At 47.4% G+C, this 23552-nt stretch overlaps 3 protein-coding genes across 3 annotated transcripts; all 3 read right to left on the reverse strand.

The window, feature by feature from the left end:
* Window positions 1-320: 320 nt before the first annotated feature.
* On the reverse strand, window positions 321-10021 carry LOC311328353 (centrosomal AT-AC splicing factor-like; the record flags this gene model as incomplete). The annotated part of the gene is made up of 10 exons (XM_084462335.1): window positions 9727-10021; window positions 9391-9557; window positions 8825-8923; window positions 8629-8695; window positions 8446-8534; window positions 4294-4660; window positions 4184-4214; window positions 3284-3379; window positions 597-729; window positions 321-432 (listed from the first exon to the last, which is right to left on the reverse strand). Exons 1-10 carry the CDS (start codon window positions 9838-9840, stop codon window positions 321-323), a joined length of 1275 nt encoding a protein of 424 aa, XP_084318461.1. The 5' UTR covers window positions 9841-10021.
* Window positions 10022-11469: 1448 nt separating this feature from the next.
* On the reverse strand, window positions 11470-13617 carry LOC311328354 (forkhead box protein N5-like; the record flags this gene model as incomplete). The annotated part of the gene is made up of 6 exons (XM_084462336.1): window positions 11470-11492; window positions 11612-11844; window positions 12066-12349; window positions 12926-13161; window positions 13270-13365; window positions 13491-13617. 6 exons carry the CDS (start codon window positions 13615-13617, stop codon window positions 11470-11472), a joined length of 999 nt encoding a protein of 332 aa, XP_084318462.1.
* Window positions 13618-20670: 7053 nt separating this feature from the next.
* LOC311328355 (E3 SUMO-protein ligase ZBED1-like) lies at window positions 20671-23203 on the reverse strand (the record flags this gene model as incomplete). The annotated part of the gene is made up of 2 exons (XM_084462337.1): window positions 20671-22342; window positions 22971-23203. 2 exons carry the CDS (start codon window positions 23201-23203, stop codon window positions 20671-20673), a joined length of 1905 nt encoding a protein of 634 aa, XP_084318463.1.
* Between the last annotated feature and the right edge of the window lie 349 nt (window positions 23204-23552).

The raw sequence follows: 23552 nt of genomic DNA on the forward strand, positions 1-23552 counted from the left end.
TGTGCCTACAATATGACAACAACAACGTTGGCCCTCTGTTACCTGCGCTAAACTTCAAGGATTCTGACTGGAATGATACATTCAAGTGCCAAAACAATCGACTCATTGGAAACGCCATCATCACACAGGCCAGTGAGAAATCGTGGGACAGAAATGTCTTCTTTTCTTAACAATAAAGGTGTTTTTTCTGAACAAGTGACTGATTCTTACATTAAAACCAAAATCAAACACAAAGTGAAAGAAAGATTTTTCACAATCTATGAATTATAGGAGCTATATACATGAACACAGAGCATCTCAGAAAAGGAACCCCAAGTCCTTCAGTTATTCAGGCTGGTCCCCCTGGTCCCTCCGTCCCTCCGTCCCTCTGTCCCCTGGTCCCTCTTCCTCTTTCTCCGGTTGCCCTGTCCCTCCTCCGCTCTGAACTGGTGTCTGAGGCGGGAAAACAAAAACACCATCTAGTCTGGGCACAAACCCTGAGCCAGTAAACATTTCAATGTCATCAAATCAAACTCAAATTAGACCCTCATTTCCAGCCCATTCTGAGAGGTTTATAGTCCATTCAGCAGCCTTGCTGGTTCAAAGGTCAGACTCACCTGGACTGCCAGCGCCGGCCGCTGTTCCACACTCGGCCAAAAGAGGGCAGCCAGATGGCGTCGGTCTGGGAGCTGTGGTCGAAGTTTGCCCCGACGCGGTTGGGAGGCAGCTTCCTCAGCTTCTCCTGCTCCCCTGGGAGAGAGGGCAACAACACGCTCACGTTTAGAGAGGGGGCAACAACACGCTCACGTTTAGAGAGGGGGCAACAACACGCCCACGTTTAGAGAGGGGGCAACAACACGCCCACGTTTAGAGAGGGGGCAACAACACGCCCACGTTTAGAGAGGGGGCAACAACACGCCCACATTTAGAGAGGGGGCAACAACACGCTCACGTTTAGAGAGGGGGCAACAACACGCTCACATTTAGAGAGGGGGCAACAACACGTCCACGTTTAGAGAGGGGGCAACAACACGCCCACATTTAGAGAGGGGGCAACAACACGCCCACGTTTAGAGAGGGGGCAACAACACGCCCACGTTTAGAGAGGGGGCAACAACACGCCCACATTTAGAGAGGGGGCAACAACACGCCCACGTTTAGAGAGGGGGCAACAACACGCTCACGTTTAGAGAGGGGGCAACAACACGCTCACGTTTAGAGAGGGGGCAACAACACGCTCACGTTTAGAGAGGGGGCAACAACACGCCCACGTTTAGAGAGGGGGCAACAACACGCTCACACTTAGAGAGGGGGCAACAACACGCTCACATTTAGAGAGGGGGCAACAACACGCCCACGTTTAGAGAGGGGGCAACAACACGCCCACATTTAGAGAGGGGGCAACAACACGCCCACGTTTAGAGAGGGGGCAACAACACGCTCACGTTTAGAGAGGGGGCAACAACACGCCCACGTTTAGAGAGGGGGCAACAACACGCTCACACTTAGAGAGGGGGCAACAACATGCCCACATTTAGAGAGGGGGCAACAACACGCTCACGTTTAGAGAGGGGGCAACAACACGCCCACGTTTAGAGAGGGGGCAACAACACGCCCACGTTTAGAGAGGGGGCAACAACACGCTCACATTCAGAGAGGGGGCAACAACACGCTCACATTTAGAGAGGGGGCAACAACATGCTCACGTTTAGAGAGGGGGCAACAACACGCTCACACTTAGAGAGGGGGCAACAACATGCCCACATTTAGAGAGGGGGCAACAACACGCTCACGTTTAGAGAGGGGGCAACAACACGCCCACATTTAGAGAGGGGGCAACAACACGCTCACGTTTAGAGAGGGGGCAACAACACGCTCACATTTAGAGAGGGGGCAACAACACGCCCACGTTTAGAGAGGGGGCAACAACACGTCCACGTTTAGAGAGGGGGCAACAACACGTCCACGTTTAGAGAGGGGGCAACAACACGCTCACATTTAGAGAGGGGGCAACAACACGCCCACGTTTAGAGAGGGGGCAACAACACGCTCACATTCAGAGAGGGGGCAACAACACGCTCACATTTAGAGAGGGGGCAACAACATGCTCACGTTTAGAGAGGGGGCAACAACACGCTCACATTTAGAGAGGGGGCAACAACACGCTCACATTGAGAGGGGGCAACAACACGCTCACATTCAGAGAGGGGGCAACAACACGCTCACATTTAGAGAGGGGGCAACAACACGCTCACATTCAGAGAGGGGGCAACAACATGCCCACATTTAGAGAGGGGGCAACAACACGCTCACGTTTAGAGAGGGGGCAACAACACGCTCACATTTAGAGAGGGGGCAACAACACGCCCACGTTTAGAGAGGGGGCAACAACACGCTCACATTTAGAGAGGGGGCAACAACACGCTCACACTTAGAGAGGGGGCAACAACACGCCCACATTTAGAGAGGGGGCAACAACACGCCCACGTTTAGAGAGGGGGCAACAACATGCCCACGTTTAGAGAGGGGGCAACAACACGCTCACGTTTAGAGAGGGGGCAACAACACGTCCACGTTTAGAGAGGGGGCAACAACACGCCCACATTTAGAGAGGGGGCAACAACACGCCCACGTTTAGAGAGGGGGCAACAACACGCCCACGTTTAGAGAGGGGGCAACAACACGCCAACATTTAGAGAGGGGGCAACAACACGCCCACGTTTAGAGAGGGGGCAACAACACGCCCACGTTTAGAGAGGGGGCAACAACACGCCCACATTTAGAGAGGGGGCAACAACACGCCCACGTTTAGAGAGGGGGCAACAACACGCTCACATTTAGAGAGGGGGCAACAACACGCCCACATTTAGAGAGGGGGCAACAACACGCCCACGTTTAGAGAGGGGGCAACAACACGCCCACGTTTAGAGAGGGGGCAACAACACGCCCACGTTTAGAGAGGGGGCAACAACACGCCCACGTTTAGAGAGGGGCAACAACACGCTCACGTTTAGAGAGGGGGCAACAACACGCTCACGTTTAGAGAGGGGGCAACAACACGCTCACATTTAGAGGAAGTGGACTACAGATCATGACTGTACTGATGGCTTGAATTCACACAGCAGTTTCACTGCTCCCATCCTTAACAGAGACTAGTGAAGTTTTAAATCCTCACAGGTGCCGAGTGCTGATGTACTGGTGACCAGTTCTACCTCCCTGGTGATAAATCTGATGTACTGGTTATCAGTTCTACCTCCCTGGTGATAAATGAAACGTTTTTAGTCCCAAACCCGGGAGGACCTACTCTGTTTCAGGAAGTCGAGCAGCGACGGTCCGATCGGAGCAGCTGGTCCAGATCCGCCATCCGGAGGTTCACCCTGCAGCCACGGAGGAACGGCTCCTACACAAGTACACACACACACACACACACACACGGGTCAGACAAGTACACACGTGAGTACACACACACGGGTCAGACAAGTACACAAGTGAGTACACACACACACGGGTCAGACAAGTACACACGTGAGTACACACACACGTACGGTTCAGACAAGCACACACGTGAGTACACACACACACACACACACACACACACGGGTCAGACAAGTACACACGTGAGTACACACACACACACACACGGGTCAGACAAGTACACACGTGAGTACACACACACACGGGTCAGACGAGTACACATACACACGGGTCAGACAAGTACACACGTGAGTACACACACACGGGTCAGACAAGTACACACGTGAGTACACACACACACACGGGTCAGACAAGTACACACGTGAGTACACACACACACACACACAGGTCAGACAAGTACACACGTGAGTACACACACACACACGGGTCAGACAAGTACACACGTGAGTACACACACACGGGTCAGACAAGTACACACGTGAGTACACACACACACGGGTCAGACAAGTACACACGTGAGTACACACACGTACGGTTCAGACAAGCACACACTTGAGTACACAACACACGCATGGTTCAGACAAGTACACACGTGAGTACACACACACGCACGGTTCAGACAAGTACACACGTGAGTACACAACACGCACGGTTCAGACAAGTACACACGTGAGTACACACACACGCACGGTTCAGACAAGTACACAGGTGAGTACACATGTAAAAAACAAGGTGTTGTTCGTTGTGGTGGTTTGTGCGATGTCGTTACCGGTGTGAACATTCCCACTGTTGGAGGAATCCTGGGGGCAGAGAGGAAGGGACGATGTGTTAATGACTTCTGGTTTCCTGCTGTATTATGACTGACAGGACATGTCCTACATGGTAACCAATGAAAGTCAGGCCTTGTCCAGTTCCTGTCCACTGCCCATCCACCATTGGGTCGACCCAGCTTGGCCCCGCCTGCTCATCTGTCCCTGGGGGCCTGAAGTGAGAGCTACTCCCAAAATGAAGACCCACATTAACATCACAAGAACAGTCAGGTGCACCGATACAACATACAAAGAATACAACTTCCATTACTCTTATTGTATACCAGTGTAATTGCCGTTTTATACCTGTGTAATTCATTACTATGTAAAACTGTGTGTTACCGTGGAGACAACCTTCCACCATCTTACCTGGAAGCCAGCGGTGTAGAGTGGAACAGGCCTGGCGCGCCGTTGGACTGCTCCAGCTCTGCCTCAGGCTGAGGTCGATTCAGGAAGAGCCAACAGTGTTTCACAGTATTCACACAAGACCTACCACCTAAGACCTACTACCAAAGACCTACCACCTAAGACCTACTACCAAAGACCTACCACCTAAGACCTACCACCTAAGACCTACTACCAAAGACCTACTACCAAAGACCTACTACCAAAGACCTACTACCAAAGACCTACTACCAAAGACCTACTACCAAAGACCTACTACCAAAGACCTACCACCTACCACCTAAGACCTACTACCAAAGACCTACTACCAAAGACCTACTACCAAAGACCTTCCACCTAAGACCTACTACCAAAGACCTACTACCAAAGACCTACTACCAAAGACCTACTACCAAAGACCTACTACCAAAGACCTACTACCAAAGACATTCCACCTAAGACCTACTACCAAAGACCTACCACCTAAGACCTACTACCAAAGACCTACCACCTAAGACCTATTACCAAAGACCTACTACCAAAGACCTACCACCTAAGACCTACTACCTAAGACCTACTACCAAAGACCTACTACCAAAGACCTACTACCAAAGACCTACTACCAAAGACCTACCACCTAAGACCTACTACCAAAGACCTACCACCTAAGATCTACTACCAAAGACCTACTACCAAAGACCTACTACCAAAGACCTACTACCAAAGACCTACTACCAAAGACCTACCACCTAAGACCTACTACCAAAGACCTACCACCTAAGATCTACTACCAAAGACCTACCACCTAAGACCTACTACCAAAGACCTACTACCAAAGACCTACTACCAAAGACCTACTACCAAAGACCTACCACCTAAGACCTAAGACCTACCACCAAAGACCTACCACCAAAGACCTACCACCTAAGATCTACTACCAAAGACCTACTACCAAAGACCTACTACCAAAGACCTACTACCAAAGACCTACTACCAAAGACCTACCACCTAAGACCTACTACCAAAGACCTACCACCTAAGATCTACTACCAAAGACCTACCACCTAAGACCTACTACCAAAGACCTACTACCAAAGACCTACTACCAAAGACCTACTACCAAAGACCTACCACCTAAGACCTAAGACCTACCACCAAAGACCTACCACCAAAGACCTACTACCAAAGACCTACCACCTAAGACCTACCACCTAAGACCTACCACCTAAGACCTACCACCTAAGACCTACCACCTAAGACCTACTACCAAAGACCTACTACCAAAGACCTACTACCAAAGACCTACTACCAAAGACCTACTACCAAAGACCTACTACCAAAGACCTACTACCAAAGACCTACTACCAAAGACCTACTACCAAAGACCTACCACCTAAGACCTACTACCAAAGACCTACCACCTAAGACCTACTACCAAAGACCTACTACCAAAGACCTACTACCAAAGACCTACCACCTAAGACCTACCACCTAAGACCTACCACCTAAGACCTACCACCTAAGACCTACCACCTAAGACCTACTACCAAAGACCTACCACCTAAGACCTACTACCAAAGACCTACTACCAAAGACCTACCACCTAAGACCTACTACCAAAGACCTACTACCAAAGACCTACTACCAAAGACCTACTACCAAAGACCTACCACCTAAGACCTACCACCTAAGACCTACCACCTAAGACCTACCACCTAAGACCTACCACCTAAGACCTACCACCTAAGACCTACCACCTAAGACCTACCACCTAAGACCTACCACCTAAGACCTACTACCAAAGACCTACTACCAAAGACCTACCACCTAAGACCTACTACCTAAGACCTACTACCAAAGACCTACTACCAAAGACCTACTACCAAAGACCTACTACCAAAGACCTACTACCAAAGACCTACCACCTAAGACCTACTACCAAAGACCTACTACCAAAGACCTACCACCTAAGACCTACTACCAAAGACCTACCACCAAAGACCTACTACCAAAGACCTACTACCAAAGACCTACTACCAAAGACCTACCACCTAAGACCTACCACCTAAGACCTACCACCAAAGACCTACCACCTAAGACCTACCACCTAAGACCTACTACCTAAGACCTACTACCAAAGATCTACCACCTAAGACCTACCACCTAAGACCTACTACCAAAGACCTACTACCAAAGACCTACCACCTAAGACCTACCACCTAAGACCTACCACCTAAGACCTACCACCTAAGACCTACTACCAAAGACCTACTACCAAAGACCTACCACCTAAGACCTACCACCTAAGACCTACCACCTAAGACCTACCACCTAAGACCTACCACCTAAGACCTACCACCTAAGACCTACCACCTAAGACCTACCACCTAAGACCTACTACCAAAGACCTACTACCAAAGACCTACTACCAAAGACCTACTACCAAAGACCTACTACCAAAGACCTACCACCAAAGACCTACCACCTAAGACCTACCACCTAAGACCTACCACCTAAGACCTACCACCTAAGACCTACCACCTAAGACCTACCACCTAAGACCTACCACCTAAGACCTACTACCAAAGACCTACCACCCAAGACCTACTACCAAAGACCTACCACCTAAGACCTACTACCAAAGACCTACTACCAAAGACCTACCACCTAAGACCTACTACCAAAGACCTACCACCAAAGACCTACCACCTAAGACCTACTACCTAAGACCTACTACCAAAGATCTACCACCTAAGACCTACCACCTAAGACCTACTACCAAAGACCTACTACCAAAGACCTACCACCTAAGACCTACCACCTAAGACCTACCACCTAAGACCTACTACCAAAGACCTACTACCAAAGACCTACCACCAAAGACCTACCACCTAAGACCTACCACCTAAGACCTACTACCAAAGACCTACTACCAAAGACCTACTACCAAAGACCTACCACCTAAGACCTACTACCAAAGACCTACCACCAAAGACCTACTACCAAAGACCTACTACCAAAGACCTACCACCAAAGACCTACCACCAAAGACCTACCACCTAAGACCTACCACCTAAGACCTACTACCAAAGACCTACTACCAAAGACCTACCACCTAAGACCTACCACCTAAGACCTACTACCAAAGACCTACCACCTAAGACCTACCACCTAAGACCTACTACCAAAGACCTACTACCAAAGACCTACTACCAAAGACCTACCACCTAAGACCTACTACCAAAGACCTACCACCTAAGACCTACTACCAAAGACCTACTACCAAAGACCTACTACCAAAGACCTACCACCTAAGACCTACCACCTAAGACCTACCACCTAAGACCTACCACCTAAGACCTACTACCAAAGACCTACTACCAAAGACCTACTACCAAAGACCTACTACCAAAGACCTACCACCTAAGACCTACCACCTAAGACCTACCACCTAAGACCTACCACCTAAGACCTACCACCTAAGACCTTCTACCAAAGACCTACTACCAAAGACCTACTACCAAAGACCTACTACCAAAGACCTACCACCTAAGACCTACTACCAAAGACCTACCACCTAAGACCTACCACCTAAGACCTACTACCAAAGACCTACTACCAAAGACCTACTACCAAAGACCTACCACCTAAGACCTACTACCAAAGACCTACCACCGACTTTCCTGGAAATTGGTCTAGTATTTTTTGCGAAATCCTGCTAACAGACAAACAAATGAACACGCGCCACCAAAAACATGACCTCTCCCTGCGCTGTTGCTGGGGTGTAGGTAATGACAGACTTCACACAAAGAAGGTTAAGTAACAGTTATGTGGATACTGCCGTTGCATCCTGGGAAAACAAACCTCAAGGAGAGATTGGAGGATTTCCTGTCGCTGATGCTCCTGGGCACGGATATGAGCAGCTTGCTGGAAACAGACGGAAATGCATGTATCAACAAAGAATTGATTACTTGAACAACTTGACTTTAAGTAATCATGTTAATAAATAAAAAACACTTACTTGCTTGATGTGCTCATCTTCCTTCTCCTCAAATGAGTCCAATGCTTTTGCCACTTCCGTTTTGAACCTGAAATTGAAGTTGTTTAAGGATTAAAGGTTGTTTATTTGTTATACAAGATGTACAACGAAATGCTCAAAGGTTTGTCATCATTGTTCGTAAAGGCAAGGTTTGGCATGTATCTTTCTCTGAGCAAACCTTTCTGTCTCTTCTTCGGTCACGATGAACTTGTCCTTCAACTTGGGGTCAGCTTTGTTCTCCCAGAAGAACGTGTGGGTTTTCTTTCTGTGTTCTGGGCTGAAATTACAGGTGACAGTCCATGAAAGCATGTAAGTGAAAAGGAATGATTCAGTCACACTGAAGTCGTGGTTAAGCAGAAATAAACATTTTAATTTATTTGAATTTATTTATTGAGGATAGCCCCTTGAGATGTATCATCTCATTTTCGAGGGGGTCCTATAACACAAATACAAACATTAAACAATGAATTACAGAATACATAAAACAACACAAATACACACGCACACTTAGCTCAACAACTCCAACTCACCCACACAGCCTAGTTACATCCTAACCACCACAACACACACCCGGCCCACGGAGCACAGAAGTGAGCCAGCAAGGTATGGATGGCAACAAGGCCACTCTCCACATCCGAAGACCACACGTAAATATTCAGGGGAAAGAACTACAATGACCAGAACAATAAAGTATTAATAACAGTCATGAAAATAATAACATAAAAATAATCAAATAACCCTTACCTGGCCATGTGCTCTATGAGTCCTCCAAACAGCACAGTCATGTTGCTATCGGTCACGTGTCTATCGACCTCGAGCGCGCAGCAGTAGCACCAGAACCTGCGCTCGTGCTGAGTGACGTCAAACTTCTGCACGAGCGGCTTCCTGACTGACCGACGCGCATCCTTCACCTGCGTCACGTGGTGCATTGTTAGAGCAACATTGTAGCAACGTGCAGAATACATCAATCACATCAATCACATCAAACAATCACATCAAAATACATCAATCACATCACATCAATCACATCAATCACATCAATCAGAAGAGCATCAGGGCTCAAGTGTACAGATTACCTGCCTTTTCAAGGAATTTGACGACCACTTTTAGTTTGCTCTGGTGGCTTTTCCCGAAGATATGTCCTTTTCCAGAAAAAAATGTTTGCCTACATATTGCACAGTAAAATGCACCCATCAAGAAAATCTAGACGTTCCCAATTCTACACTTTATAATCTTTCCTAGAAGAATATAACGTTTGCTAGCCCTCGCTTGCGAGCATATAGCTAGCTAACTGCTAACTTAGTTTCCAAATGATGCTAATGCCATTGATTAGCTCGCACTATCTATAAAGCAAGCTAACAACCGTGCATGAATCCATAAGCATACTATCAAAGATCATCGATGCATATGGAGGATGAACTAGACACTAATGTAAATAAAGAGGTGCATTTAGAGGAGCTCATAAAAACTAGCTCCCCGAGCTATCGACTGTATCTCTACTTTTCACAATAAAAGTCTGCTAACAAAATGTTCTTCTTCATCTTCTTTTGAATTTCCGGCAGTGTGGACGCCGCAAGCGTGTTACTGCCCTCCACTGGTTTGGTGCTTTAAGCACCTAGATCTTCATATAGTCCAGTATGGTGCTGGAACTGCAGTACTGCCTTTGTTATCATCTGGTGGTTCTCATTGTGCCCAAACAAAGAAAACACAGAAAAAAGCCTCCACTCCCAACTCTGACATCCTTATATATAACCTGTGTCTTTCTGTACTATATTTGCTGCACTCTAGAAACACATGTTTTATAGTTTCTGGCTGCCCACATTGGCATAGCCCTGTCATGCTTTCCTATTAAAAACACGTTCTTGTTTAACCCACAGTGTCCCAGCCTCAACCCACAGTGTCCCAGCCTCCACCCACAGTGTCCCAGCCTCCACCCACAGTGTCCCAGCCTCAACCCACAGTGTCCCAGCCTCAACCCACAGTGTCCCAGCCTCCACCCACAGTGTCCCAGCCTCCACCCACAGTGTCCCAGCCTCCACCCACAGTGTCCCAGCCTCCACCCACAGTGTCCCAGCCTCAACCCACAGTGTCCCAGCCTCAACCCACAGTGTCCCAGCCTCCACCCACAGTGTCCCAGCCTCCACCCACAGAGTCCCAGCCTCCACCCACAGTGTCCCAGCCTCCACCCACAGTGTCCCAGCCTCAACCCACAGTGTCCCAGCCTCCACCCACAGTGTCCCAGCCTCCACCCACAGTGTCCCAGCCTCCACCCACAGTGTCCCAGCCTCAACCCACAGTGTCCCAGCCTCCACCCACAGTGTCCCAGCCTCCACCCACAGTGTCCCAGCCTCCACCCACAGTGTCCCAGCCTCAACCCACAGTGTCCCAGCCTCAACCCACAGTGTCCCAGCCTCAACCCACAGTGTCCCAGCCTCCACCCACAGTGTCCCAGCCTCAACCCACAGTGTCCCAGCCTCAACCCACAGTGCCTCAACCTACACAGCTTAACTGCATCTAACAACATGTTGTGGGTTGAGCTCAGGGTTGCTGCCCTCTTGTGGATGAATTTCTGAATTAACATGAATTTCTGAATTATTGAGTAGGGGTTATTTGCCAATGATTGCATTTTATTTTCTAAATTAAACAAACAAACCAAAATATCCAATTAGTGGAATAAATCCATTCAAAATGAATTCAATAAGTACAAACAAGATTTCACAGAAAAGTAACACACAGTAGCTACAGCCATGGTAACCAAGGAAAAGAAAAGAAACACTGAGGTATTGAGGCAGTTTGTTTGCAGGTCATCATGAGGATCACGGCTCAAAAAAACGTTCGAATCATGTCTGTGAAAGGCAACAAATTCATCATTCAGTGCGTATTATGACTTTTTCATTTGATTTCATGAGACAGTAGACTACAATAGGATTAGTCGTCCTCCTAACGGTATTATCCCTCTCCTCACCAGGGCTGCTCATGCTCCTGGCCAGCGCTCTGAAGGAATCCCCCGTCAGGTTGTGGATCTCGTCTCGGAGCCTGCGGCGTCCGTCCATGGTCAGGTGCCACAGGCAGGACTTCCTCTTCCCCTCGCCACACACCTGCTGGGGGGTCTTCTTGAAGCTTTTGCTGAAACACAGGTTGTGACGAATTGTGTTTTTCCAGCCGTCTGGGGCCGTCTGGAAGAAGGGGAAGTGCTCTCTGGAAGAAAGATAGTGATGTCATGAGCCACAATAAAGAAGGGTCCGCACTATCCCAGACATGGAAGGATCTGAACACAGCGCTCAACGGTTCCCTACTCAACATGTTTAAACATGTTCAACAGCAGAGCTCACCTGGCGACCCAGCTGTAATATGCCATATTCAGATTAAAAACACTATACTGCTCACCTGAACCTTGAACCTTGAACCTTGAACCTCACCTGGTGAAGTTGTAGATCTGCTGGACATTGAGGCTGCCTGCGCGACTGCTGCTGAGCGCCATGGCGATGATGATGCAATAGTTGACGGGTGGGCGTGCCCAGGCTCCGGCGCCGGACGGCAGGCGGTTGCTGTCCTGCAGGATCCTCTGGAGACGCCTGTTCTGGGCCAGAATCCGCCTCCTCAGCCCCGCCTTGGTCGCCCGCCCCCCTCGCCCCCTGCCGGAGGTTCTGGCTTTCCGGTAAACGGGGACATCCGCGGAAGAGGCGTCATCCTCATCCGTCAGCTGATATGAGATGACATGGTTATTTAAAAGAGGCGTCATCCTCATCCGTCAGCTGATATGAGATGACATGGTTATTTAAAAGAGGCGTCATCCTCATCCGTCAGCTGATGTGAGATGACATGGTTATTTAAAAGAGGCGTCATCCTCATCCGTCAGCTGATATGAGATGACATGGTTATTTAAAAGAGGCGTCATCCTCATCCGTCAGCTGATATGAGATGACATGGTTATTTAAAAGAGGCGTCATCCTCATCCGTCAGCTGATATGAGATGACATGGTTATTTAAAAGAGGCGTCATCCTCATCCGTCAGCTGATATGAGATGACATGGTTAGTTAAAAGAGGCGTCATCCTCATCTGTCAGCTGATATGAGATGACTTGGTTATTTAAAAGAGATTCATTTTGTAGGCCACAGACACTCAGATGACCTTATCTCCATCTTAACACACAACACCCCGGAGCCATCCAATCAGAACACAACACAGAACAACTCGTTCTGACTAAGCTCTACATAACGTGCTTCAGTTTATTTAGTAGGCCAAAACTGTCATCCTGCCGATTAGAGTCGGGCCTACCAGGTACTCGCTGGACGAAGAGGCCTCATGATGAGATTCATCCAGACATGTGTCGTCAATGGCTGAGACGACATCTTGGATGTGTCTGGGCTGGACAGGGCCCACCGAGGACTGGGACACAGGTCTGGGGTACTGCTCAGGCATCTTAGGTGGCTTTGAGGCTCTTTTAGGGTACTTAATAGGGCATGCAAGGGTGGGGTTGACCATCAGCCATAGATTCGGCTGCACTGAGGCTTCTGAGGTGGAAGAACATTATGAAAGAATGTTGATCATGTTGACAACACAAAGTTATTGAGAAAGTGAGTATCCTACTGTGCAGATGAAAAGAACTATATCTCTCTCACCTGATGGATGACTGTTCTGACATATGAGGTCTTCCTTTCTCCTTGATATCCTTGCATTTTGCCACTGAACAAGATACTGACGATTCAGTTTATTGTCTGTCAATAATGGAAACAAATGTAGGCTATTATGTGGCTAGAGCGCATGGCAGTTGGACCAGCTCTTGTAATCTGCATCCAGAAGATGCAGATAAATTCTGAAATTCCCCTCGTCTGCTTCTTACCTTGATAAAACTGATCGGTTGTTGTAGTGAGCTTGATCTCCTCGTTCATGTCCCAGTCACTGAGACCGGTTGAGAGATGGAGGTCGAGGAACTTGCTTCTGGATTGGAACTGCAGGCCCAGATACATTCTGGTTCCACCGATAGAGCAAATAGACTTGACTTCTTTCAAGAAGACATGAATCACCCCTCTTCAAAACCATGCGAATTACGGTATGTGGTCAAATTCTTTCTATAACTGACGATGGGTCCATTATTGGTAAGTGAGAACTTGACCACCAGGTGCAAGAGATTACCGGGAGCGCGCTCTTTGACCGGCAGTCCGCCGGGTGATTTAATAAACAGAGACATGGATATATATAAACACACACGGGTGAGTGTGTAAGCAGAGACATGGATATATATAAACACACACGGGTGAGTGTGTAAACAGAGACATGGATATATAAAAACACACACGGGTGAGTGTGTAAACAGAGACATGGATATATAAAAACACACACGGGTGAGTGTGTAAACAGAGACATGGATATATAAACACACACACGGGTGAGTGTGTAAGCAGAGACATGGATATATAAAAACACACACGGGTGAGTGTGTAAACAGAGACATGGATATATAAACACACACACGGGTGAGTGTGTAAGCAGAGACATGGATATATAAAAACACACACGGGTGAGTGTGTAAACAGAGACATGGATATATAAACACACACACGGGTGAGTGTGTAAGCAGAGACATGGATATATAAAAACACACACGGGTGAGTGTGTAAACAGAGACATGGATATATAAACACACACACGGGTGAGTGTGTAAGCAGAGACATGGATATATAAAAACACACACGGGTGAGTGTGTAAGCAGAGTCATAAGGATGTAAAACCCCTACTACAGGTATGATTATGCCGTAATATGACGAGAAGGTGAGACCAGTCATGAGCAACTCTTGAAATCAGACCACAAATATAAAATAGACGAAAACAACATTTAAATAGGCCATGTAAAAAATATGTTTATTTTTTTTTAAACCGAACAAATTGGCGTCAAACCTTATGCCAAGCTTTTCAACAGCGCAGAACTACAACATTTTTGCTGTATCCTTTCATAAATATGTACAAGTCATTGTTATTAATGTCTCTTACAGTCCTCCAGCAGGCGTCCATAACGCTGCGCGCAGGGGACAGTAGCGGCGCGTGTGGGCTTTGTCCCCAGTCTCGTCACATATGGGACAGGTGTAGCTCCTCAGGATGGGACAGACCAGCCTCCCGTCCCTCGCCCTCAGCCGGTGGGACAGGTAGATCACCGCCGCTTCCCCGTTCCGCCTGCAGAAGCCGCACCACTCAGACGAGGCCAGGCTGTCGTGCGTCGGGTCCGAGGGGCTGCTGCCGGGTCTCGTGCTCACAGAGTCTCCCTGGGGTCCCTGGTCCTCCGGTCCGAGCTGGTTGGGCCTCGAGGGTCCCCTCTCCATCTCCACCCCACTCAGGTGTCCCCTCTCCATCTCCACCCCACTCAGCTGCTCCAGCAGCTTCCCTAGATTCATATAGTCGCGCCACATATCGAAGTCATTGCTTGGGACGAGGCTGGTGACTCCTGCAAGGCTAAGTCTCGGCATTGTGCTTTTTCGTGGTTGTCAGTATGGGGGGTTTGAGCCCCAGAGTATTTATAGTCGTCTGGGACTGACTCCTGAATTGAAACATTGTATGAACCTGTCTGGACCACGGGATGGACGCGTGTCAGTCTGGCGCCAATGAGTGAAAACATTGACACGTGACTTGCTTTGTTTTGACTGTCTCCTTTGGTAGCCCTTTGATCACAACATATTAAGGAAGGTTTAAAAGGAAAATATTGTATGACACTTGTTTTGTAAAATGCACAAGGGTATCTCTAACTTGGCTAGACTGTGGATGTGGTGACTAGTCCAGGCCAGTCAGCATGGTATAAGCTGCATACAGGTGAGCGGAAGCTGAAACGCTTGTTCCTTGGCTAGGACCAAGGCAGCTTGCCAGCAGGGTCAGGCCTGTGCCGGGAGGTCAGTACATTAGAACCCCCTTAGGCGGGCTGTATGTATCCTAGGTTCTCAAACTTATATTTGTGGTATAGAAAGGTAGAACTTGCTTGGTTGGTTATGCAAGTGTGTGTGTGTGTGTGTGGTAGCCTACTGTTGATTTTCCTCCACACTCCTCTCTCAGCCATATGTTTCCCCTATGTGGATCTGAAAATGGTGATAGGGATTAAATTAGGTTGCTAAGAGAACTGCTAGTCACCAGAAGCATTCAAGAACATAACCTGTGCTGGAATACTAGTGTATGAACAAATCAATACAAGTAGAGCACATCTACTGACAGGCTGGCTGAATGACTGGAAGACTGGCCCAATCCCAATGTCCCCCCTAAACCCTCAAGCCCTGAGCCCTCACAGACTTATTGACGTCACCTGGTGAAGTGATCGAGTGTGAGAGGCTGCAAGGGCTCAAATTGGTATAACAAGGAATGGGACAGCACTTGTGACATCACATTACGTTGACGTGAAAACATATTTCTTACTATTGTGGGCGTGGGGCTTTTTTTAAATCAATTTGTAAATTGTACATGTTTTTCTTGTAGGCCTTCGTGTAAATTAATTTTGGCTGAGTCAAATCCCCTTTACATTATCAGAACTCTCTGTGTTACCCTCAAAACATTTGTTCAACTTGAAATCATTTCATTTTGTGGTCATATGCGATCGCATCTGCGATCAAATATAAACCCAACCCAGTATTTGTTAGTAGGATCGTATCGATCCTACATTACTGCCTGTGATTCTTGTTTGTGATGAATCCAAAAGTATTAACTTAAGAATGATAATATATTATGTATACACATTCCTGCACCTACAACTCTTTCCATATTCATGTTGGAAATCTCAATTCAAAGAACACTGCACCGAAATGGGTAATTAATGTCATACTGCTTTTAACTGGGCAATCATATGATTTAGAGCAACAGAAATCGATGTAAATTATAACCATAGCCTACATATTTTTAATCAAATCACATTATACAAACCCATGGGGTTAATAACCCATACTTAAAAATAATGAAACCAAAATAATTATAAGGCTACGGATGTAAAACCCCTACTACAGGTATGATTATGCCGTAATATGACGAGAAGGTGAGACCAGTCATGAGCAACTCTTGAAATCAGACCACAAATATAAAATAGACGAAAACAACATTTAAATAGGCCATGTAAAAAATATATGTTTATTTTTTTTTAAACCGAACAAATTGGCGTCAAACCTTATGCCAAGCTTTTCAACAGCGCAGAACTACAACATTTTTGCTGTATCCTTTCATAAATATTTACAAGTCATTGTTATTAATGTCTCTTACAGTCCTCCAGCAGGCGTCCATAACGCTGCGCGCAGGGGACAGTAGCGGCGCGTGTGGGCTTTGTCCCCAGTCCCGTCACATATGGGACAGGTGTAGCTCCTCAGGATGGGACAGGTCAGCCTCCCGTCCCTCGCCCTCAGCCGGTGGGACAGGTAGATCCCCGCCACTTCCCTGTTCTGCCTGCAGAAGCCGCACCACTCAGACGAGGCCAGGCTGTCGTGCGTCGGGTCCGAGGGGCTGCTGCCGGGTCTCGTGCTCACAGAGTCTCCCTGGGGTCCCTGGTCCTCCGGTCCGAGCTGGTTGGGCCTCGAGGGTCCCCTCTCCATCTCCACCCCACTCAGGTGTCCCCTCTCCATCTCCACCCCACTCAGGTGTCCCCTCTCCATCTCCACCCCACTCAGGTGTCCCCTCTCCATCTCCACCCCACTCAGCTGCTCCAGCAGCTTCCCTAGATTCATATAGTCGCGCCACATATCGAAGTCATTGCTTGGGACGAGGCTGGTGACTCCTGCAAGGCTAAGTCTCGGCATTGTGCTTTTTCGTGGTTGTCAGTATGGGGGGTTTGAGCCCCAGAGTATTTATAGTCGTCTGGGACTGACTCCTGAATTGAAACATTGTATGAACCTGTCTGGACCACGGGATGGATGCGTGTCAGTCTGGCGCCACTGAGTGAAAACATTGACACGTGACTTGCTTTGTTTTGACTGTCTCCTTTGGTAGCCCTTTGATCACAACATATTAAAGGTCCATTCTCACTGCCGCGGTGCGGAAATGCGGGACGGATTTGCGGAATATTCGCGCAACGCTTTTCCGCGTCTAAACCATACACACAGACGCGGTGCGGACGCGGTGCGGATTTTCGCGTTATGTTCGCATTTCCCGCAGAAACATAAAATCCATGCAGTGTGAAGATGGACGAGAGTAGCTGCAGCAGCGACGATGACATTATTGCCATTGCTTACATTGAATTAGTTATGAATGCACTGTATATATTATCTGTAATCTGAATTAACTGCTGCTTTTACAAAAATAACATTTTCATAACAATGTTGTCAGTTGAGCAAGGATGTAGAACCTGGACACATACATACAAAGCCTACAATAAGTTTGAGTTTGTAAAATGGGACAGTCACTTTTCATGTTCAGTCAGGTAAAGTTAGAATCCAAACCAAATCCACCCATATGTACCTCAACCACAATGTATTATTACTACAAGTAAAACTTTCAGAAATGATTCCCATGTGTCCACTACTGTCTGCGCAGGAAAATGCTAATCTTAAAACACCTTAACCATGATCTTACAGTCAGAGAACAGAAATGAAACACATACAAGGAATCCATATTGTCATGCTTGGCTCAGAGGCACGACAAAGAGGGGAGACAAATGCCAGGTTGAATGAGTAACAAATTATGTTTATTAAACTGAAACCAACATAGTAACAACATAAAGTAAGGATGAGGTGTGTTCATCAGTAATCAGTATTAGTGTAGTGTGGGTGTATGACTAGTGTGTGAGTGTAGCGTGTTGTAAGGTGCAAAACAGAAAAGCCACAAAGAAACAAAAGGGTCGGGGTGGAGAAATATGGAGTTATATTGATGTTATAAACTTCAACTCTGAATATGCAAGTCACCATGGTGTCAGGTGATGCTGTGGTGTAGGGTGGTGCTGTGGCGTTGGCTGGTACGCAGCACCATATTCTGCCTCATGTAGGAGCTGAGTGATTTTTAGCCTCACCAAGGACTGTCCCTCTGGGGCAAGCCTTCTAATCTGGGGTGCCAAACCCAGAAGAAAGCTCTGCACCCCATCCTGGTCTTCCTGGGCCTGACTTTCCCTGGCCAGCTGCCTATCTTCCTTCCGCCTAAGGTACTGCTCTAGGAATTCACCTTGCCTGGGTTTGGCCCTCCTCTGTGGTGCAGCTGATGCATCTCCTGCCTGGCTGCGGATATCGGCTGCCTGCTCCCCACTCTCACTGTCCTCATCTGGCTGTGTGTGCTCATCTCCCTCTCTCTCCTCAATATTACTGTCAGTCCTGTTGTAAAATGCAACTTTAAATCAAACCATGCAGTGATCATTTTAAGTCTTCCATTAAGATAATCATCAAAAACAGTAGTATGTAATGGTTGTGCTCCGTCATCATCACTTTACCTCCTGTCGGCCAATGTCGGCTCTATGAATGACATCGCATCCATAAATTTCCTTTTTTTTTTGGCCTTTCCCCCTGCCTGGCCACTTTTGGTATCGTTGCTCAATCTTCTTTCCTTTATGTAGGTGTCGCGGAGGTTCTTCCACCTATTCTTGACTATTTCCACTAGAAGAAAACAATAATAATGTGTGATTACAGTATCAAGAAGGACTACATATTTATGTTGAAACATGCAGCTTTTACTGAGAGACAGACAATTTTGTAGATATAAAGTAGTAGCCTTCAACAATGACAGTCATATATATATATATGTATCTAACTGTTATAGCATAGATTTTAGTCCCCGCAGGCCTGTCGTGCTCCTGTCTGATCAAGTGAGCCTGTATGGCACTGACAGACATTTATGTATATATTATGTGTCTTACTGTAAAGACACATAATATATACATGAAAGGACATTGACTTCCCTTTGTGTAGGACCTGCGCTATAAAAATACAATTTGTTTTGATTACTGGGCACGCCACGCCCACGTCTTGTCAATGGAGGTAGTTGTCAAGGGAGCTAGTAGCTATCTACCCAACAGTGATAGGCTGAACAACGCTGGTATGGAACGTGGACCCCCAATAAAGAATTATGAATGTGTACAACGAGCATCAACTAATGTGGATCTGACAAAATCAAATGTATTGGTAGTCAATAGGGCTGTCCCTAACGACTATTTTTCTAACGATTAATCTAGCGATTATTTTTTCGATTAGTCGATTAATCTAACGACTAATTTAACGATTATTCTAACGATTATTTTTTTACTGTTCGATTAATATATCACTTAATTTTCCCCAAATAAATGTCAAAAACTTCTTATTAACATTTCAGTATTTTATTCAATTATTCTTGTACAAATATATAAATTAGGCTTCTGCACTGCAGGGCAATATTCCACAACAAAAAAAATCCTCTCTGTCTTACAGTCCAACATAAAATATAATATTATAAAATATAAAAGTTAACTTCAAATAAAAGGAAAAGTGCAAGTAATGCAGTAGGCAAGTTCAAGTAATTTTCAGGAGGAATACCAAAATAAATACCAACATAAAATCCTCTAATTAGTGCAATTCGAGTGCAATTCTAACCGGAATACCGTAACTATACTCTCAGTAACAATAACGATCTCAGTAACAATATAACATTCTCCCCCTCTCTCTGCTTTTCCCCTCCCACGCTCCTCTCTCTCCCCCCCCTCCTCTCTCCCCCCGTCCCCTTCTCTCTCTCCTCCTGCCTCCTCTTCTCTCTCCTGCGCTCCTCTCTCCCCCTCCCCCTCACTCCTCTCTCCCCCTCTCTCCCCTTCTCTCTCTCCTCCTGCCTCCTCTTCTCTCTCCCTCTCCCCTGCGCACCTCTCTCCCACACTCCTCTCTCTCCCACGCTCCTCTCTCCCCTCTCTCCCTCGTCTCCTCCCCTCTCCCCTTCTCTCTCCTCCTGCCTCCTCCTCTCTCCTGCGCTCCTCTCTCCCCCTCGCTCCCTCTCCCCCTTCTCTCCTGCGCTCCTCTCTCCCCCTCCCCCTCTCGTGCGCTCCCCTCTCTCCCCCTCCCCCCTTCTCTCTCTCGCCCTCCCCCCTTCGCTCTCTCCCCCCCTCTCTCCCTTCTCCCCCCTCCACCTTAGGCATTACTGTGGAGGAATGTGAGCATGTCCACATGCTTAGAGGTCAGGCTTGCTCTTTTTTTTGAAACGATGTTCCCAGCAGCTGAAAAGAGCCTTTCAGACGGAGTGGACGTTGCAGGGACAGACAGGTAGGACTTGGCCAGCATAGCCAGGGAGGGGAACCGTGCTTCGTTTTCCTTCCACCAGTGTAGGGGGCTCTTATCCCTTGAAACGCTTTGTTCTCCAAAATAAACTAACACCTCATTCCTCACAATTTCCGTGTCCTCGCTGTCTCTTTCTTGGGCATTGTCTTCCTCATTGCTGTGCTGCTCCTCTGAGTCTGAGCCTAGCAATGCGTCCAGCACAGACACTGGCCTCTTCTTTGAAGCTTCTGGCTGGGCACTGGCTGAGCCATCCTGCCCCACACTTGCCTGTTGAAGCTGTTCATTCTCTCTTATTTTGGCTTGAAGTGCAAGAGTCTGAAGTTTGACTTGCACTTTTAGGATATCATCTGACGACAGGAACTTTAGCTTGCGGAACCTGGGGTCAAGGGCAGCAGCGATGACACACACATTTTGACCATCTTCTCTGAATGTGGCCTCGTCCTTCCACCTTGAAGCTATCTCCTTTGCTGCAGCTGTTTGGAAAGAGTTGATGGGAGCAGACTCGAAGGATGTTTTTTGTGTGGACTTCAGGAGGCCCTTTACCAGTGGAGGTAGAGCAGAGACTGTGACATAAGCCTCTCCACTCAGGAAGACAGTGGCTTGCTCAAAGGGCTTGAGAACTTGCTCCAGTTCCTCCAGTAGGGTCCACTGGTCACTTTTCAGGTCCAGGTAGTGCTTTCCTCGCTGTGTGACCTCTGGGTCTGAAAGGGTTGCGGTCACCGGCCACCGCTGCTCCAAGAGGCGACTCACCATGTAGTAAGAACTGTTCCATCTTACAGACACATCCTGGATCAACTTATGTTCAGCTGTGCCCCATTGCTTTTGCTTGTTTTTGAGCTTGCTGCTGGCGAGCTCACTCCGCTTGAAGTGTTCTACCAGGCATCTTGCAGCCCCCAGTGCCTTGCTTATCTGGGGGTCCTTCTTCAGGGCGTGGTTGACCACCAGCTGGATTGTATGGCCAGCACATCGATGTGAAGCAACTCCATGCCTCTCTTCCAGGATCCTGAGAGCTGCCACCACATTGGCAGCATTATCATGTACAACAGCCAGGACATCATCACTGAGAGAGTAACCAAACCTCTCTGCTGCCTCTTCCATCCAGCCAGCAATGTTTTCCGCTGTGTGGCGCTCCTCAAGCGGCATCGTGGTCAGACTGTATGAAGTCAGCTCCCAGTCTTCAGAGATAAAGTGGCAGGTGACTCCTAAGTACGCCTCTGTGGCAATACTTGTCCAAGCATCTGTGGTGAGTGTGATTTTTTTATTTTTTATTTCAGATTTCACTCTCTCTAGAGTAGCCTCGTATTTCTTCTCCATCAAATTTGTGAAGTGGTGCCTGGAGGGAAGTGTATACCCTGGGTGAAATGTGTTGATCATCTCACGGAAGCCTTGACCCTCCACAATAGCAACAGGTCTCATGTCCTTGACGATCATCTGTAAGATGCAGTTAGAAAGCTGAGCAGCCATCTGGGGTGTGCATGGAGTTGTGTTCTTTTTGTGGAAAAAGTCCTCCACACTGCTTTGCCTCCTGAAAATATTAAGCACATTAGTTAATTAAATAGCTAATGCTAATAGTGGCATATTTAAAAATGAGACTAGTTTTAATGTTTTCTCAGGCGAGAAAGTAACCATGTAGATTCCCAATATGTGGTCAGTTTATCCAAATAACCTGTTTTGGGAGATTTTAGCACCGTTCTTCAAAAGCTCCGGTAGCTTCCCTGTTGCCTAGCAACATGTGCTTGTAAACAAAACGCTCTGCGCCCTACCTCGCGCAAAGCACACATTTCTTATCATGTGTAGGCCCCTTAATCTCCACCTCACTGCTATGTTGAGCCAACTTGAATGCCAACATGGCCATTTAGAAGTATGTCCATCACCACAACACATAGCTAGCTAGTAGCTACATGGCTAGCTAACGTTACTCTCGCTGCTGTGTTATGATTAGCTAAATTGATGCTAACGTAGCCATTTAGGTGCGAGCACCACAGTGACAATAGGCTACCGTAGCTAGCCAGCTCCATAGCTAACGTTACTAACACCAGAAGACATACACACTGTGGTGAGCTACATTGCTTGTGTAACATTAGCTAGTAGCTATCCATTTTTCACTCCTACACGGCCGGAAAAGTGAACAGAAATACAACGCGGTGACTTACGGTGCTATCTTGCGGCTGTCTTCACACAGAGCTCCGGGATGCTTCCGCTTCAAGTGCTCGTTCATTGCAGATGTACTGCTGTGATAAGCCATTTCAATTTTGCACAGTTTACAGAGCACAACATTGTTCGGTTTTTGTCTAAAGTACTCCCACACTTTGGACGATCGTGGGCGAGGTTTTTTAGCTGCCGGCTCTACTCCGGGGACCTCCATGTTTCCACTGGTCGCAGCCATGTTGTTTATTTGCGACGCATCGACGCACACTACGCAAGTCGACGTATTGACGTAGTCGATTACGTCGACTACGTCGACGCGTCGTCCCAGCCCTAGTAGTCAAGCAAACGGTACCGAGTACTCAGTAACGTAACGTTAGCTACCCTGATGCCAAGCTAACATTAACTTAGCTAGCGAGCTAACGTTTTACAAGCTTCAACATTAACTTTCTTTAGCACTTACCACTCTCACCGAAGCCACCAAGCAGGACAATGGACTGCCAGACGTTGTCTTTTAATTCATTGTTCATGAAATCATCCCGTCTTTTGTCATATAGGACGGGATGCTGTGAAACTATATTAATCTGCAT

This window comes from Borostomias antarcticus (genome assembly GCF_949987555.1).
Source record: "Borostomias antarcticus genome assembly, contig: scaffold_76, whole genome shotgun sequence".
Lineage (NCBI taxonomy): Eukaryota > Metazoa > Chordata > Actinopteri > Stomiiformes > Stomiidae > Borostomias > Borostomias antarcticus.